The sequence below is a fragment of the Falco cherrug genome, chromosome 1, assembly GCF_023634085.1.
Source record: "Falco cherrug isolate bFalChe1 chromosome 1, bFalChe1.pri, whole genome shotgun sequence".
In the NCBI taxonomy this organism is placed as follows: Eukaryota; Metazoa; Chordata; class Aves; order Falconiformes; family Falconidae; genus Falco; species Falco cherrug.
This window is the reverse complement of record NC_073697.1, coordinates 59160015-59178509: the sequence shown is the minus strand read 5'-3', so window position 1 is coordinate 59178509 and position 18495 is coordinate 59160015. Positions and strand designations below refer to the sequence as shown.

Genomic DNA, 18495 nt, shown 5'->3' with positions numbered 1-18495 from the left:
TGCTAACAGGGCTTTTACAGTGTGAGGAAAGAACTGGGTTGAACATTATTACTTCTTTTTTCTTTTTTTTTTTTATGAACAAAAATAAGTACCTCTTAAAATATAGATGAGGAACTCATCAGACTTGAACTCCACGCCTTTAACCATTGTTTTGCATGTATATGACCCCGCAGGGAAATTCCCTATGAAGCCTTGTTTGCTGTCATAGAAAGCATAGACAGCCTTGTCTAAACTGTTGACTAAAGTCACTGGAGCATTTGGGTCACTTGTCCGACAAGGGATAACGGTGGGATCCCCTTCTTCTACTAGGATGAACTGGTCTTCTGGTATAGAAGGAACAAAAGGCATGTCTGGGTCTGTAAAAAACAAGAGGTAATTTTACACTGTCTCGTTTGTAGTAAGTCCACGTACAAGAATTGGATAACACTGACTGATTATAGATTGTAAAATTTATTACCCCACTTTTTCAGAGCTTGCAGGTAGGGCATGGTAATTGTGTGTGGTATCTCAGTTCTGCTATTTGATGTGACATTTAGCAAGACATTTGACCTAAGCACAAAACAGGAAAGGTCTTGGGCTCCTTTGTGGCAATTCAGGACACAGAGCGAAAAATACAAAAGATCCCCCCACAAAAAATGCAAAGTATTATTAATCCCCTTAGACCTGCTTCTGACATGTTCCTACAGCGAGGGCAAAAGTATGCCAAGTGACAAAAAGCAAGAAAATCACTTTTGGATGTGAAAACATTCATGCAATTGCTGGGGACTAAAGTAGAGATGACTTCACTTTACCATAGAAAACTCTATCAAGATATAAGTACGGCAAAGATTTCAGGGAACAATTTGGACTAAAACACCCTATTTTTATGACACAAGATTTTGTACTTAGGTGTAACATTCACCACCAAAAAAAAATCATTACACATCCTCCCTTTTATTGGCACAAATCACTCTTCTTCAATTAGATGTTTTTTTCTTCCTTTGATAGTAGTAGCTGTCTCCTAACCAATACATAAGCAGGGGGGAAAGTTAAAAAGAAAATAAAACATCTAAACACTTTCCATGTCAAAAATAAGAAATCAGTTGCATGTTGTTTATGCTGAACACTGTTAAAGCCACATTTCATCAAAAATAGTTCAAGGTACTTATCTCCAACATTACATTTATGAGACATAGCTAATTATGGTCACAGTATGTGGTTTTCAAAATATGGTATTTAACCAGAAAAAAAAAGCAAACAAACACCTGGTAGTTTTATTTCTTTTAAAGTCAACAAAATGCATGCCAACTTCCCTACCCAGCCAATCCAAAGTCTGAGTTTAAAACATAATTGCATAACACAGCCAACGTAAAAAGCATAGCCCTCAAATCATCTCCACTTGGCCATTCGGAATAAACAAATAATCCCTGCTAGCCTGAAGCTTCTGTGCAAAGCTTTATAATAAAATTTAATAAATAGCAATCCAAATCCCTCCAACAATAGACTTTCTGCTGCATTGGCAGGCTCTTTGTAGCAATATTCCAAACACAGCGCTCCATGCCAAAGATGCTGCCAACTCCATGTATTCATTTTCCCACTGTAATTTAAAACAGAAACAGGATTCACCTAGTTTGGTTTTCTGTGTGCTGTTAGTGAAAATAGGATACTGTGTGAAGTCTCAATGTAATCCTCCTTGGCTAAAGTGGGTTGCTGCCACCCATTGCCCTCCTAATTCATTGCAGGAAAAACAATTGTAAAGACAAAGTTTATAGTGGGAACAGAAACATTCTCTATAATTTGGAGAAAAGGATATGTTTCTGCATTTATGACATCTTGATGGTTAGCGAGTGGAAAAAATTACAGGGTGTCTCTGCCCTGAAAATCTGGTAGGCTGATGTCTAGAGGCTTTTAAAAACCAAACCAAAAAGCACTCTTGAAGAAATCTTCCATCTCTTGCCTTTATAGTCCTTCACTGATCGAGTTGCAAGACTGCTTAACAGCAACAACATCTTCTGGTGATTTGGTTAGAGCTGTTTGGAAATCAAGATACATGCGCCAAAGCCTGCAGCCTCTGCTGAAACATCTTGCTGCAAGAATGAACACAAACACTTCACATTCGTTGTGGGAAATGGAAATAAAGTCTTGGAAGAATCACTGTCCTCAAATCACATATCGTGAACGTAAAAGACTTAATGCCACTGCTAAATAGCCTTTAAAACAAGTCCTGTTACTGCTTTCTGATGTTTCCCCCTTCCACAGTCTTTCTTGTAGTTGCAGACATCATCTTCTTCACAACATACTACAGTTTTGCAGGATGATTTGCAATTTCTTCTCTCTTTTGTTTCCTGTTCAAAGTATTTACTGCAAATCGACTGGCTCGATCTTTCCTGGCCCTGCCGTTGTGTCACTTATCCCCTGAACCCCAGCCAATGCCAAGGAAACTTCCAGACAGGGCTTTACAAAGGCTGTCGCTTGTGGCTCGGCCTCTGGTGCCTTTCTCAGCTATGACAATAAAGATCTTCATCCCATGGATAGTGTGGAATGCCTTTAAACAGATTTCCAGTTGGAACAAGGAGGTGGGAAGGCAAAGCTGGGGGCAGGTCCTTCCGAAAAGAAGGGATGCCATTTTTTCAAGGTCCAACAGATTTTCCACCACTAAAGAAAAAGGCAGTGCAGGGCCTGGGAAGGCTGTGTTTTGCTTTGAAAATTACAGGGCACTGCATGCTAGCACCATATTTTTAATCTTGTGTCAGACTGGCCAGCAACAACACTTCTCGTTTCACCCTCCCTTGTGACAGCCACCCCCAAGATGTCTCCATTGCTTTGCTCTTCCCGGGCCCTGTGCACACATGAGCTTTTTCCAGTTCTCAGTTCAAGCCTCATTCAGGTTAAGAACGAGATATGGCCTTCCTTATCTTGCAACGGCTTTAGTGTCAGACATGGCACTGCTTTGGTCAGTACACATCCCAAAACATCCACCCAAGTCACCCCTGAAAGGACTGGCATCGACGTTAATCACCCCCTAGAGGCCAGACAAACCTGAAGGCTGGACATGCTCCCACAGCAGAGCTGACCTGGCCACCAAGGTCTGCTACCCAGTCCCTGGTGGTCAGAAGACCTCAGCTCTGAAATTGTGAATTCATCCCTCTTCTTGAGAACTGAAACTCTTACCTAAAATGTGAAAATCAATAGAAAGGAAGAGGAACACATCCATAGGCTCACAGGGGTTGGTCAGGATTTACACGTTAGGAAATGGCCCTGGGGTCATTTATGTTCTTGTGAGAGCAAATTGCCACCACCAATATGCCTCTTCTGACCACCCACTGTTCAGCTTTCCCATCCAAAACTCTGGGTACGGCTGTGGCACCCCCACTTACCAGGCACATAGATGTAGATGTCCTTCCCTTCCACTTCCCCATCCTCCACTTGAGTGTGGTTATAATAGCAAACATACAAGCCCGTATGAGCAGCCGAGGCATTTCCTACTTCGAGCACCGTCACGAAGAGGCCACTGTTGTTTTCTTCATGTCTAATGTCTATCCTGTGGCTTCCCTCGGTCACTGGGTACTGCCAGCTCACTTCACTGTCTCCAGAGCATTTGAGCGTGAAATTGGAATTCAGCTGTACCACCATTTCATTCCTATTGGGAACAATAGTCGGCAGAGGAAGCTGGCAAAATGTTAGGAACGGTCCTGCAAAAAAACACAAATAAATATCATATGAACACACAGAACAGCCTCAGCATGGGGAAGTGAAAGAAAGCACAGAGTATCCAGAGCAGCTTTTTTCCTGACCATTCAGATGTGCCGAGGTCCCAGGAAATTTGCCCTCCTTAAAAGCCAGAGCTTTGCCCAATGGATGCCAAACGGCTTCCCTTTGAAATGTTAAGTGTTTTCTTGCTCACTTGTTTGTCAAATCAATATGTGAAGACAGAGCTGAAGACAGAGGTGGTTCCCAAGACACACCGCAGCTTCCCAGCCCCAAATGTGGGCACGCCTGTGCTGCAGACCGGTGAATCCCACAGGCTGGCTGGCTTCTGGGTCACGGGCATCTCACAGCTCCTTACAGCAATGGTCAGGAAAGCGGGAAAGCGGCAGTTCTGTCAGTATTCTAGTAAGCTCACAACTGAAAGTTAGAAACCAGTTCTCAAAAACAACACCTGCATTTTACCTCTGGCTTCTATTTCTGCAAAGGGCAGCAGCAAGGGCTTAGAACAAAAATTTGTGCATCAGGTCTACCTCTAACCAAAATCTACAAAAATTTTATAGCCAAATAAAACCGTAATTCACCGAACTAGATGTTGTAGGTGGCGGTGGTTTTCAGATGCAATCTCCAGTTACTGCCTCAGATTTGCAAGCCTAAGTAATTTGTAGGTGGGCTGGTGCAGGTCCAACTCCCAGAAGGAAAATTAGAGGATTCACAAGCTAAAAAAAAACCAGGGAATTCACCAGGAAAACAGATTGGCTGTTTCAGTCTATCAAATGACCCGTACAAAACAGATAGGGTAGCTCGTGATAAACAAGCACTTAGGCCCACGGCGTGACAGTGGGCTCTGTGCAATAAACCAGCAGCAGGAACCCAGACTGTCTTTGAAGCCCGTTTCTCAGCCCTGCACGTGCTATCTCAGCCTGCAGGCCCCTGCTGTGTCTGGCGCTCTGTGGCCAGGCCTGCCCTGCCCTCCCCTCCCAACCCACGTGCTCGGCAGATGTTGGGCAGCTGGGCAGGCAGCCGCGGTGCAGGGTGAGCTGGTGGTGTGAAGTGGTGTGAGGTGGTGCCCTGAGGTGGTGCGGCATGGGGGGCTGCAAGGAGCCCACACAGGGGGCTGTGGTGAGCAGTGAGGTGCTGCAGCATGGGGGGCTGCAGGGGGTGAGCACGGTGAAGTGGTGCAGCACGGGGGGCTGCAAGGAGCCCACACAGGGGGCTGTGGTGAGCACGGTGAGGTGGTGTGGCACGGGGGCTGCAGGGGGGCCACAGAAGCAGCCACACCTGCACACGCTGCTGGAGAAACCCTGGCTAGGACAGGGCTGGGACAGCTGGAGGCAGGCAGGGTCACTTTCCCTGCACAGGTGGACAAACCGGGCAGGAGGCTACAGCAGCTGTAGGGGTGACAAAGTGGTCGGCACATGCTAGCGAAAGCACTGCATTCTCAGTAGGTCTTGTAGCCTACTGAAGGGAAGGGCAGAAAAACTGAGTTTGTAGCCAGCCGGCAACCGTTTGGCATTTGTTATTGTGGACACAATGAAAGCAAGCTTAAATAGGAATTTATGAAGGGATAGAGGTGGAGAGGACTATGGAACATTACCTGTGAGAAAGCATGCCAGGATCAGGAACGTCCGTGGGGAAGTACCCATAGCTACCAACAACTGGAACAGAAAGGAGAAGGCAAAAGAGTGCCAGTTAATGGACTGACAATGGCATGAGAGTTTGCAGGACCCCTCTCCTGCAGTGCCCTGGCACAGCTTCCTGACACTCTGCATGGTGCCACAGAGAGAAATGGCCCGGGGAGCCCGGCTCACACCCACAGCTCGCCGAGACACGTGCCACCACCTCCCACGAGGTACATGTGGCCACAGGCACATCACTGGCACAGGGAACACAGCTAAGGCACCACAGCCCCTTCTCTCCACCAGCAGTGTAGGGAGCCAAGTCCCGGTGCATCCCCCTTCCCAACAGCCTGCAAGCAGCTCTGACACCCACTGCAGCCCCCGGCGCCGAGCCCACAGAAACACCCCTGCACAGAGGCAGCACCCTCACAGGCAACCTGCCTTGGCTTTATGCACTAAGATCTGACCTTTCAGCTGCAAGTAGCTTTTGTGGGAGAAAAATCATAATTTAAAGCTACTTTTATTACAAATAGTACAATCCTGAGTGATATTTTTGTTTTGCCATTGTACATATGTATATATATATAGCTTACTGAATACAATGCAATACAATAGTGTTTATTGCTTATTTAGCAAGAATTCCCTTGATCGAGAGACAAGCTATTTGAAACATATGCTGAAATTTTCTAATGGAATAAATCCATGATAGACTGTAGACCAGCACTGCCGTTTGCAGAGCATCTCCTCTCCCAAACAGCATGGAGAGTCATAGATCACATGCGTTAATTTCAGCTTTCAAACACATAATCCTAAAGCATCAGTCTTGAAGAGGCAACAATGGCAGTAAGCATCTGTGCAATTTTTGTACCATCTAATGACATTTCTACTTAAAACCCTCAAGTAGCCTGCTAGATAACTTCCAAAGGACGAGCTCCTACAAGCCCTGTTCCCATTGATATCAATGGACATTTTGTTGGTGGCTTTAATAGTAACTGGATTTGGCCCAAAGCCAATATAGATTAAAAAAAGACTGCATGGAAGAGCCCCTAATCTGAAACATACACCAAGGAGTAAAAGAAAGGATGATGTGCCAAGACAGGGACTACTTTTCCAAGGTTCTGGAGAGTTTCTATTCACCCTCTCGTATTCAGTTCCTGATGCTGAGATGGGAAAGCACGTAGGTGCATCTAGTTATTATGACTATGCCAGTGCCGTATGGGAGTTAAATGCTCACATGCCAAGGACTGTTTCTGAACTATCCCGTTGTCCTTCCGCAACGTGCAGAGCAGACAGTACGCCTTTGCAAAGCAAAAAGTATTTGATACTTGAATCAAACATAATCAAAAAAATGTCTCAGAAGCAGGATTAGAAGACTTACAAACTACCAGCCTCAAAAACATGTACAAACAACTTGGGAAATTCAGCTGACAACATTCCAGCAGAGATGAGGCATTTTGCCTGATTCTTCAATTAGCAATAATTGCCATGTATTTATGTATCTGTCTCACACTGATAACAGACTCTTGGGCATCAAAGAAGTCCCTCGGTTTCAGCATCCTTACTCATTTTTATCACATTTATATCCTGTAATTTTTTCTGATAAAGTAACCCGTTGTAAATCTTTAAAGGCTTACCATGGTCTGCTTTATTGGTCTGACTCCTAGCCTCCCAACATCCACAAGACAATGTTACCCCACTGTCTGCCAAGTTTCCTTCTCTCCCCCTTCCATGTTGTTTTTTCCAGACTATTCAGTGCAAGTGATGCAGCACAGAAGGAGAAAAAACAAAGCTAGCTCATCTTTTGTACACCAGTCTGCAGAAGCTCTGCTGAAGTGGACTTGCACTGTTGCAGAGCTCTGTGTGTGAGGGCCAAACCTGTGCAGGTGAAGACTGAAGCCCCGTGACTACACTGCTGTAAGTACACGTGATGACATTTCCAAAGTGCTACTTTGAATTTGCTGTCTTGGTTAGGCTGCCATAGAAATCAGTAAGAGCTGAGTGCCTCAATCTACCATTGCAGTTTAAAAACACAAGGACCTAACTAAATTTCTTTTCTCCATCTGGCTATTCTTTCACAACCCAAAGCTTTGATCTTTCCTCAATGACCCATTAATCTCATCAACTCCCAGGGCAACACTTCCTCACTGTGACAGACAGAATGTACTAAGGATTCACCATCATCTGTATTCAAAATGTATTTGAACTGGATTTAGTTAGATCATGCATCTGACTTGAGCACGCTGGAGTCCCATCACCAGCATATTCTCACACGTCAGTGCCAGAATCAGGATTTAATACCGGTACAACTTCACACATGTGAGCAAGAGAGAGTTTACTCATTCCCACAACACCAAGCAGGTACAATTCACGTGCTTTTGTTTATTTATAAACAATGAATTTTCTATGCACTTATATTTGGCTTCTCCACCTTCCTTATGGCAGAGCAGTCCTCTTTGTCCTAAACCACCCAAATCTCAGCCCTGAATAAATACATCAGGTTCAATTCCTACCACCGCTCCATCAAACCGTAAGTTGGTGTAACCTCATTGAAGCCAGTAGATTTATGAAAGCTGAAGCCCAGTATTGACAACACACATACAACTTAAGTTTGAGTCAATCTTCATTCCTTGCATACCTTGAACACTGCTAGCTAAAATAGTAACATGGGCATGTATAGTGAAAGCTAGATGATGCCACAAGGGGTTTGCCATACTCTCTGCAGGGAAGGCTGATTGCCCAAGATAAAACAGCCATTGCATCTATTTTAACCCCTGGGGTTTGAAAGATCTGACTGAAATCCTAGTATCTCTCTTGGGTGCATTAGTGGTAAAAAATCAGGAAAATAACACCTGAAGAACTGTTAACAGCAAGGAACCAACCTTCCAAACACTCACTGCCAAGCACTGGCTTCCTACCAAGAAAGGTTTCATTGACTGCACCACAGAAGACAAAGTAAAAACGTATCCAGACATCCAGTGGAAATAGGTGTTCAGAAAATGCTGATGTTCCTAAGGTGATTGCTCTACACGACCTAGAGAGAAAGCACGGCGGTGGACCAAGAAGAGCCAACGGTATATATTTTTTCGTACCGCAATAAATCAAACAAAGACCTCTTTCAAGACAGAAAACTAGCCCATCTGCCAGAAAACTGGAGACTACCAGACTGATTTCCTGCCAGCTACCCGGTCACTGCAGTTCGCCCTCTTGGCCACTGGATGGCAATGTTGATTCACATTAGTGAGCCAAACGTCGAGCAGAAGACAACGCTAGTCTCCAGCGCAGCAGAAGGAATATAGACTGGCTCTCCTGTTACCAACTTAAAATTCCGATTTCTTACATTTTAATTCCATGCGAGTTCACCTATTTAAACAAAACAAAACAAACAAAAAAAAAAACCAAACAAACAACAACTGGTCCCTATTGCTCTGTATTTACATATGTGATAAGACACTAGCTGGATTGCAAATACTGGCACGTAGTGATGTGATTATCTTTATTATGAAAGGGCTGGATAATTTCAGTGGTGATTTTGTCAGAGTGGCAGTCTGTCCTTCTGGGAAGACTGATATTTTCCAGGAAGAGCTAAGGCCAGCCCAAGAAAAGAGGGGAACATTTCCTCCTTGCAGCATATGTCGCTAGCTAAACGTAAAAGTTCAGACAGGACCTCCTGAAACATTTCTCGGTTCTCAATTACCAAATTGAAAACTCAGCTCTCCATAAGAACAGAGCTGCCCTGTGGTGCTAACAGATGGGTCTGAAGGTTTCTCTGGGGAAGGGCTCAAACAACAAAACAAACTTTCTTCAATGAAAAAACCTGACAAGTATTCTTCTCAAATAAGGCTTTCTCCACACCCCTTTACAAGTATTTGCATCCATCATAACCTGTACACAGGGATAACCATGCACCAAGACTAGCCCAGTGCTGGGGTCCTGCAGAGCACCTCAGGCTCTGCAGGACACACAGTGATGGCTGCTACCCAATAAGCCTACTAGTCAGCCCCAATTCTGCAGCCTAACCTTCAAGGACAGATTAGGAGCTACAGGTGGGGGGAAATTTGCAAAGTCTGAATTTCCCCTCCTCAGTCCAAAGAGGATTTTCCAGACTGTCTCAGCAAACAGACAGAAGGATTGGCACTTCCAAGGAATAACATCTCACTTAGGTTCTCGGGATCAAATCAAAGAACACCCCAGATCCCAACTCAAGTGCTCAGAAGCATTGCATGGAAAAAACAATCCATCTCTGTTGACCACAAGAGCTGGGAAGCCTAGCTGTTGCAAACTTTTCCCTTGGGTGCCCAAATCTTTATTGGCCTGAAAAAGATGAGTCAAGCAGGAGAGCAAGGCAAGAGGGAGAGAAAGGATTGTTTGCTTGCGTGCTTGCTTTTTCAAAATTATCAGCAATTCTTGCCACCACCAGGAAAAATAACCTCTCAGAAGTAGTTCACTGGTCTTTAAAACAGGCAAAGCAAACATCTTTTATTAAAATTTTCAGGGTTCACTTGCAGAAGTAGTGCCATTGTGGCCATGAATTGAACTAAGGACGCAAGCAAGGTGAGGATTGCATAAGGTTATTCATTTCACCCTCATTTTTAGACCAACCGGTATAGCTGGAAATAACCAGCAAGGTCTGGGGTATGTGAGACTTTTTCTGTCTATATACACTGTACTCTAATCCTAGCTCGATACTGTAGTACTGCCGAGAGGTATTTTATTAAAATATTTATTACTTCCTGCTTTCTTGAAACCGCATACCTATATATTACCCTCACAGCTGCATGAAGATTTCCCATACATCAACAAGCAAATAACAGGGAAGATGGCCCCAGTGCCCAATGGCAGCCGGACTGGCACACCTCCTGCCCCTTGGTGCCGGGAGAGCAGTACCAGAACAAGGGGTCTCATTTTAAAGCAGCAGGAGAGCGCCTGCAGGCTGGGAGAGCAGAGCTGGTTTGCTTGTGGACTCCTAAATCCCAGTGCTTTGTGCGGTCTCATTTTTCTTCAAACTTTTTTTTTTTCCAGCTTCGAGGTTGGCTAAACTGCTGTTTAGCTGAGGGCCTTTCTAAAATGCTCTTTGTTAACTAGAAGCTAAAGCCGAAGACCCTTGCTGGGAGATCTTTCCCTAGCATTTCTAAACCCAGAGTTAAAAGTCGGGACTCCACAGTTCAGATTTTGTTCAGCCAATGACAGAGGAACCTTTGATGCCCGTCTCCTTGCTTTGATCCCGACTCTTGCCCCATCCAGGGACACGGAATTAAGGTAGCCGAGCAGGGATCCCAGCTGGGCCCTGCATCGGCCCTGGGAGATGCCGAGGGTATAACAAGCCTCCCTGCCCCCCTTCCCCTGGTGCGCCCTGTCGGGGAGACAACAGGCCACCTACAGCCAGCTGGGACCGGGGTGGGAATGGGGGGAGGGGGGTATGTTGACACTCTCCAGTCCCCATCAGGCTGCAGGCGCTTGCCAGACCCTGCCTGCCCGCGGGGAGCCCTGGCGGCAGCCCCCAGGGAGCAGTGAAGTGACACTGCCGGGGCTCCCCCTCGGGCCGCGGCCCCTCAGCGGAGCCCGACGGCTGGAGCCGCTGCGGATCAAAGGCTGCCCGGGACGCGGAGCAAACCTAGCAGAGATGGCAACTCCCAGCCACTTCGCTGTTTGTCTGGGAAACAATAGGAAAGCCTTTGCCAAGCTGGAGCGGTATTATTTGTTGGGGTTTTTTTTAATGCGAGGTAGCCGGGAAAAAGAAAAGCGGGGTAGGTGAGACGGAGGGGGCAGAGCGAAGCCGTGCTCCCCTCCGGGGCTGGCTAATTCTGCTGGCGCTGCCATCCGGGGCTTCTTCTCCAGCCCTCTCCGTCGGGCGAGGCGCGGACCCCGAGGGTGCGGGGTCTGGAGAGGGGGCGGGAGTCTCGGCGGGGGACAGATGTTGTGCCCCTGTTCAGAGCTGTGGGACCAAGGGAAAGCGATGTGCCCGCAGCCCTGGGGACGGGTCCGTCGGTCCCCCTGCGACCAAGGCGATGCCCTTTCCGCCCCGGGCGCGCAGCCTTGGGCCCCGGAGGAGTGCCAGGGAGCTGGAACGTTTGCAAGAGACGCGCCGAAAATGCCGTCGAGGGGAGCTGGAAACGTGCCCCCGGCCCGGGCGGGGGCCAGGGCATCGCCCCCTCCTTTGCGCCGCGGTCGCCCTCCCGGCGGGATGTGGGCAAGCCCCGGGGCTAGCGGCTGCGCCCCGGGGCTGCTGCTGCCTCGCTAGAGCTGTCGCTGCTGGCTCCAGAAAAAGCTGTTCAAGTCCTGTTCTCTGGAACGGCTCCTGGGCCGCGGGGTCCGCGTCCAAAAATGTTGAGCAATGCCGCGGAGAGCCAAAAAGCCATTTCCTACTTGCTCCTAGGACTTTTCCAGGGGACTCCAGCCTGGCAGAGTCTGGCAAGTTTGCAGCCTCCGCGCTTGACAAAATCCAAACGGTGGCCGCGAAGGCTTTGCCCTCCCCCGGGGAAGGGGGCGGTGGGCTCCAGCAGTCCGGCGGGGCATGCGGCAGGGCTGGCGTTCCCGTTGCGAGAAGGAGCTGTAAGCTGGAAGGGCTCCAGGTACCAGTCCTGCTTAAATTCAGCATCTTCCCTTCTGCTGAGACGTTTAAAAAAAGACGGGGCGCGCAGGGATCGCGCTCGGGTTGCCTTGAGGGGGTTGTGTGCGCGCCCCCGCTCGAGATCTCGGGGCGTTTTAGGCTACCCGGTCAGGGGGAGTGAGGTGGGAAGGGGGGTCTGAAGAGGGAAAGGTGGTGAAAAACAAAGGGTGGGGGAAGGGACGGGAGAGCAGCCGGGTGAAGGGAGCGAGGGATGCGAGAAAAGGGGGAGCCGCTTGCTTTGTCGGTGCGCGTCCTCCCGTCCCCCCTGGGCGGACGCCGCCGCTGCCCGCGGAGCCCCGGAGGGTCGCTCCCGCCCCCGCGGCAGGAATGCGGAGCGGTGGCCCCCACCGTCCCAATGTGTTTGTCATTAACGCTGCCCGCGCCGCTCGCCGCCGCGCCCCGACGGCCGGCTCCGCGCTGCCCTCCGCGGGGGCCGCCCGCGCCCGCCGCCCCCCGCCGTCCGCGCCCCGCGGGAGGGAGCTCCCCGCCCGGCTCAGAGCGTCGGGGAAAGAGGGCAAGAAAAGAAACAACCACAAAACCAAACCAACAACAAATAAACGGAGGAGAAAAAGAAAAAGAAATTAAAGAGAGGAAAAAAAGCGGGAGAAAAGGTGAAAAACAGAAAAAGGTGGGGAAACTGCCCCTCACCTCTTACCTTCTCCTTTATAATCCGCAGCCCCAGTCCTGCAGATTGTAAAATATCCAAAATATGTCCACGTCTTTTGTGACTCTCCCCGCTCAGCCGCGCTCTTACCCTCCCGCTCGCCCTCCCTCCCGATCCGACTGTAATGGTCTCACAAACCGCGTCCCGTAATTGATTCAATGTTATAGTCCATCCTTCCAAAACTAATCATTTGCTTTAAGTAAATAGCTGTCAGGAAATGAAGCCCCCCTCCGGCCCCTTCAGAATAAGAGCCGCCCTGGCTCGCCCGGCGCCCCCAGCCCCGCGGCCGGAGGCGGGCGCGCCGACGGGAGGCTCTTACGCAGGCAGGGGGGCGAGCCTCTGCCTCCAGATTTCAGCAGCCTTGCAGGGGAGGGGGGAGGTTAGCCATATGGCAGGGGCGAGGGGGAGGAAAGGGGGGAGCGGGGAGTTTTGCACTGCAGGGGGAGAAAATAAAAAACAAAAACAACCCCCAAAAAAAGCCCAAAAAACTTTCATAAAAACTCCGAGCGCTCCCAATTTCATGAATGAGTCTTCTCTCCTCAGACCCTCCAGGACGGTGGGTCGGGCGCCGGGCTCGGCGTCCACGGTCACATTGTGAGTTTATGGATGGGCAGTTGGATCTGGAAACGAATTCGCGGGTTCCTCGTGTCCTTTGCACACTGCCGAGCTGCGGCTCGGGCTCCAGAGCTGGACGGACGGCCGTGAGGCAGCCCGGAGCGGGAGGCACTGGGAGAGAGGGGGAGAGACGACTCACTAACGTTTATGAATGAAAGACGCAACGAAAGGTAACTTTCGCCAGGAGCCAGCCCCCCCAGCCCCGCTGCTCCGACGGCACCGAGGAAGCTCTTCTCATCCTCTGCCTCCGCTTTGCCCAGCGCGACGCCCAGGAGCGCCCGGGCCGGGGGTGCCTGCGGGGGCCGGGGCAGCGCACGGCCGCGTCCCTCCTGTTTGAACACGCTCCAGACGGAGCTTTGATCCCCGCCGGGGAGCCAGCACCGGCTATCTCTGCTTTGTTGACCGTCGCTATCGGCTGGCGATAAGGGGCGGCCGGGGGAGCTGCCGGGGCGCTGCCAGGAGCCCGGTGCGGCGGGCTCCGCGGCGGGGAGGCGAGCGGGGCCGGCGGGGCGATGCGGCGGCCGCGGGAGAGGGGGCAGTGCAGCCCCAGGAAAGGAGCGGCGGGGAGGCCCTGCCCGCCCGCCGGCCCCTGGGGAGGGCACCGGCCCAGCGCTGCGCCCGGGGCTGCTCCCGCTCCCAGGCTCACACACACACCCCGCACCTCTTCTTTCCTTTCAGTATTAAACAAGAGAGAAGTTCGTTCTCGGAGGCGAGCGCCAGCATACAGTGCCTGTTCTCTTTCCTAAGGAGAATAAACCTCCGAAGCGAAGATGCCCCGGGGGGGCGGGGGCAGAAACCAGAACCGGCTGCCCTGGAAAGCGCTCCCGGGCTGAGGTGCTGCTGGCTGGGCCCGCAGTGTCCCCGGCGGGGCTCCCGGCCCCTTGCACGCCCGCCACCAGCGCATCCCCGGCTCGGCTGAGTGCACAACCCCGCTATTGCTTCCACATGTTCCTCCAGGAAATCATCGGAGTCAAATCTGTGAGCAGCCCCTGGTCGGAATGCTAACAGGATACCGTAATGCTTGTGAATAAACAACAGGCTCCCAGTGAGTCAAAAAGCATGGCCAAACAACAACAAAAAAAACCCACAACCCAACCCAGGGCAAAAAAAAAGCACACCGCAGCCTGGAACACTCTACCTGGAGGAAGGGGGGGAGGGGGGGAGCGAGCGCACGTAGCAGCCTGAATCCCTTAATTTGTGGAGGGAAAAGTACTATCATCACTTGGGTCGGAGCTGCGGGCTCCTGCAGATTTCAGCCCTACGGAGATGTGCTGTTCAGACCGGCGGCAGCAACTGCCCGTGAGTTCCGAGGCGATCCTGCTGGGCTCGGCCCGTAATTTACCGTCGTGAACGTACGTGGTTTAACGTGCGAGGCCGTGGAGGTGATTCCCGACGAAGTACCGTCAGAACGGCATGCAATGCGAGAGTTTCTCTCGCAAAAAGAAGGGAACAAAAGGGGAGGCGGCGCCTTCTGGTTGTAATTACCTGCCTCATTTGAATAATGCCTTTGTCACGATCATTATCGAGCGGTCGTTAACGGCTTCCACGTGGATCTCCTAAGACCCAGCGAAAAATAAAAATTGAGGTTGGGGGGACTGGCAAAGCTGCCTGCCAGGCCAGGCTGGCGCTGCGGGTGCCCGACGGCCTCTGCGGGGACCGGGACGGCGGTGTCCTGTCACCCAGAGCACCCCCGGGGAAGCGGGGACGCTTTCCCCGACGTGGCTTCCCCCTTCCCCACGCCAAGGGCTGGCTCCACGCTGGCCGCCGCGGGGAGCGCCCCGCCAAGGGGCCGGGAGCCGCGGGGCCGATCCCCCTCCGAAGGGTCGCGGTGCCGGGGGGTCGGCCCGCGCAGGGGAGGTGGTAGCTAAAATAAACTCTCCGGGACGGCTGCGGAGCTCTACCCACCGCCCCGCGTGGCGCAGGGGGGTCCCGTCCAGGGAGGCGTGGGGGACTTGGGGTTAGCGAGAGGACAGGCTGGGGGTGGGGGGATTTTTACCGCTGCGGCTCCCCTCTCCTCTCCCCTCTCCTCCCGCCTTCCCCTCCCCCGAAGAGTTGGAGCATGAGGCATCCCGCTAGCGTGTGTTTACGCGGCAACAGATGGGAGCCGCACATCTTAAACAAAACTGCGGCGCCCGGGCTAGAGCCGCTCTCGCCTGTTTATGCTGCCAACCTGCCCCCGGGGGGTGGGGGTCCCTCCCCGGGCCCGCAGCGCCGGCAGGGTCCGAGCAGCGAGCACCGTCGGGGTGTGTTTTTGCAGGGCGGCTCGTTCAGCTTTCGGACGCTTCCAGGCGGGCTGGGAGCCTGCGAGCATCCCCCACCCTCCTCCCCTGGAGAAGTCCCAATTTGCTGCAAGTAATGAGCCCTTTCCTGCGGCTGTCTCCCAAGGGCGAGCCGGGCGGCGCTCAGCTGGCCGGGGCTACGAGGCAGCCCGATAGGTGGCCCATGTGGGGTCCCAGCGGGCTCCTGCGGGGGGCGGCAGGGGTGCCCCGGCTCGGGCCCCGCGCGAAGCCCCGCCGTGGGGCCGCAGCCCTTTGTCTCGGTGGGAAGGCAGGTCTGGTTTTGATTAGCGGTACCCACGTTGCGCGGTGCGGGGGGTCAGCCGCAGCCTGCTCGCCCCTTTTACCTTTCGGAGCAGGAACCCCTGCGCGGTGTGGAGCAGCTACAGCCTGTAGCAGACACCCCTCAGACCCCTGAAAGAGGGAGAAAGCGGAGCGGCCTTTCATCGCTTGTCTCGATACATCTCCGCTCGCATCTATCGCGGAGGGAGGAGAACAACGGCAGAGAGGGCTTCCTGAGGCAGAAAAGGAGCAAGTCAGGGGATCGCCAACACCCACACCCACCCCCCGGCCCCCCGGGAGATGTGCGCTGCCCACAGGAGGGCCCTGTGTGCATTTACAGTCCTAGCAGTTGGGGTTTTGTTCGGTGAGGGTTTTTTTCTTTCCCTCTTTCCACAACACCAGATTCCCTCATTTTGTTTGCTCAACAGAATTTGGCTCTGAATAGCAGGGATCCCGTGTCACCGGCAGGACAGGGAGCCAGACAAAAGAAACTAACGTTGCACAGCCTGCCCTCCCCAACCTTTATTTTGATTCCCCACATGGCTGGTTAAGGTAGTTCCCCGTGCCCGTCGTTTTCCCACTGAGGCCGCTGCTGCCACGTCGGGTTGTTTTGCTTTCATTGTTGCGTTTGGCTCTTGACATTAGAAGATGCCAAAACAGCCGTGGAAGCCTCATTCTATGAAAAACAGGCTTTGTTTTCCCTTCTGCTCCCGCGCTGACTTTTTGACTGGGGCAGGATGAACAGGCTGCTCTGGTCCAGAAGCAGCCCGAACGCCGTGCAGGGGCGAGAAGGCGAGGGGAACACGGGCTGTGCCCCCGGCCAGCCCTCCGCCGGCGCCGCGCCGCTCTGCCCCGGCGCCCCAGATCCCGGGCCGGGGAGCCCCGGGCGCCGCCGCCGCCCCGTCGGGGCGGGGGGTCCCGGAGGTGCCCCTCGCCGGGCCGGCCGTGGTGCGCGGGCAGCGTCGCCGCCGCCCGCGACACTAGAGGGCACCGGAGCCCGCGGGAGCAGCCGGGCCGGCCCCGCCGAGGCCCAGCCCGCCCCGGGGCGGCTCTGGTGTTAACGAAGGGATCGAGCGGGTTTGCGGAGGGTGAGGCTCGGGGCCGCCCGCCCACCCCCGACAGTCTGAGGGCTTCATCCCTGCAGATCCAGCCTGTCCTGCCTCGGGCCGCCGCGAGCAGGGCTCGGCAGCTCGGGGGATGTGGATGCTGCAAGTGAAGCAGGGAGGACCATTCCTCCCGTGCCACAGATGGCAAGCTTTCCCTCTGAAATCAAAGCACCTCCTCTGCTGATTCAGCCCAGGTTTGATTTCAGTTCATAACTCCCGAGACCATTATCGCTGCCTCTCTTCTTTCAAGCTGCAGCAATTAATGGATTACAGCAGGACAAAACCGCAGCCAGACCAGGATGCTTTGGTTCTACATCTATTTACTATTAGTACCAGCTTTGCCCCCTCAGGCTGCTGTGCTTGAGGACCCAGCCCTGAGTTCTGCACGGGGGAGCTGTCTCGGTGTGGAGGCCACCCAGGACATAATAGTCACTGTCACCCTTGACACGATGGGCACGGGCCAGCCCTGGTCTGTGTCAGTGTCAGTCTCTGCCCATGCCTGGGCTGACCACATCCACCACACATCCCTCCCATGGGCACGGAAGAGCCAAGATAGGCTGAGCATCACCAAGTGCCAAATTCAGGGGAGATCCAATGTGTGTGTTTACAGACTACCCTGAATTGCCCTTGCTCCAGATGTTGGATGCCATTTTTCTGCTGCATCCCACAAGAGGTTTTCTTCTGATGCTTAGTGATAAACAATATATCCCTTCCGGATGATTTACTGCAGAATAACAGGAGCTATGGCCAAGGTTTCTGAATTATAATTGGCTTTCTGAAAGGATCCCTCTCCTCCCTGGATGTTTCATGCTCCAAAACACCATCACAAACAAAACACAATCCCTCTGTTTCTGTGGCACAGAGAGATTCTGAGCATGAGTCTCCCCCATCTCAAGGATAAAGGATAAGGAAAGTCATCAATGCCTCTTAGGAGCTTGCAGAATTGGGGTTTGTGTGGAGACAGTGGAGGTTATGAGTTTCACCCGATACTTTCCAAAACAGCTCAAACCCTAATCTACCATTAGGAACTGCAAGGATCAGCACCCATGTTGACACAGTCATCAAAAAGCTCCAGAGCTGGAAACAAATTTAGTCATTCCTCTTAGTCATCTGATTCAGTTACTCACTCTACTTTTATGTACCAGGATTGTGCTGGAGGTGCATTGGCAGGAGGTGTGAATCACATTGTTATTCTTCTTGCAGTGCTGTGTGTTTCTTGTACTCAGACACAAGATCGAGGTTAGTTCTATAACCCTAATCTGTGATGGAAGAAATACAGCTGGTGCCAATCACACCTAAAGCCGTTTCAAGAGTGCCAGTGGCTGAAGCCCACACATTCAGTTTTCTTTCTTTAGTGGAGAGACAGGAGGGACTGACACACTGAAAGGTCAGGGGAAACTGTTCCTCTGTTTTCTGTCACTTAGATGAAAGACTGTTTGGGCTTCCCCTTTTGTCTGAAGTCACCAGGTTTCTTTCTGTATCTCACCTAATTCTGCAGGGAGCAATTTCTGCTTCAGTTCCATGTTCATCTCCCTGTCTGCTGTTGACAATCCTTTAGACTACTCATTTATATGCTTGAGCAAGGTGGTTGGAGAGGGAGGAACAAGAAAGTCAGATGAGAAGAAAATGCAGGTATAGGTCC

At 51.8% G+C, this 18495-nt stretch overlaps 1 protein-coding gene and 1 long non-coding RNA gene across 3 annotated transcripts in view; one reads left to right on the top strand and one right to left on the bottom strand.

Annotated features, from left to right (window-relative positions):
• The window catches only part of PDGFRA (platelet derived growth factor receptor alpha), a 35396-nt gene extending 22662 nt beyond the window's left edge, over positions 1-12734 (bottom strand). Inside the window, exons 1-4 of one of the 2 annotated variants that reach the window (XM_005433605.3) lie at positions 12566-12734; positions 5282-5342; positions 3357-3671; positions 93-356 (exon numbers count right to left, since the gene is read on the bottom strand). In XM_005433605.3, coding sequence (XP_005433662.1) covers positions 93-356; positions 3357-3671; positions 5282-5330 — 628 coding nt within the window. In that variant the 5' untranslated portion in view covers positions 5331-5342; positions 12566-12734. Of the gene's footprint in view, positions 1-92; positions 357-3356; positions 3672-5281; positions 5343-12558 lie in introns of both variants that reach the window. The other variant, XM_055713253.1, reaches the window with a different exon arrangement.
• Positions 12735-12969: 235 nt separating this feature from the next.
• LOC129736318 (uncharacterized) lies at positions 12970-14708 on the top strand. The gene is made up of 2 exons (XR_008732722.1): positions 12970-13359; positions 13868-14708. It is a non-coding gene; the product is annotated as an uncharacterized LOC129736318 (long non-coding RNA).
• Positions 14709-18495: the final 3787 nt, after the last annotated feature.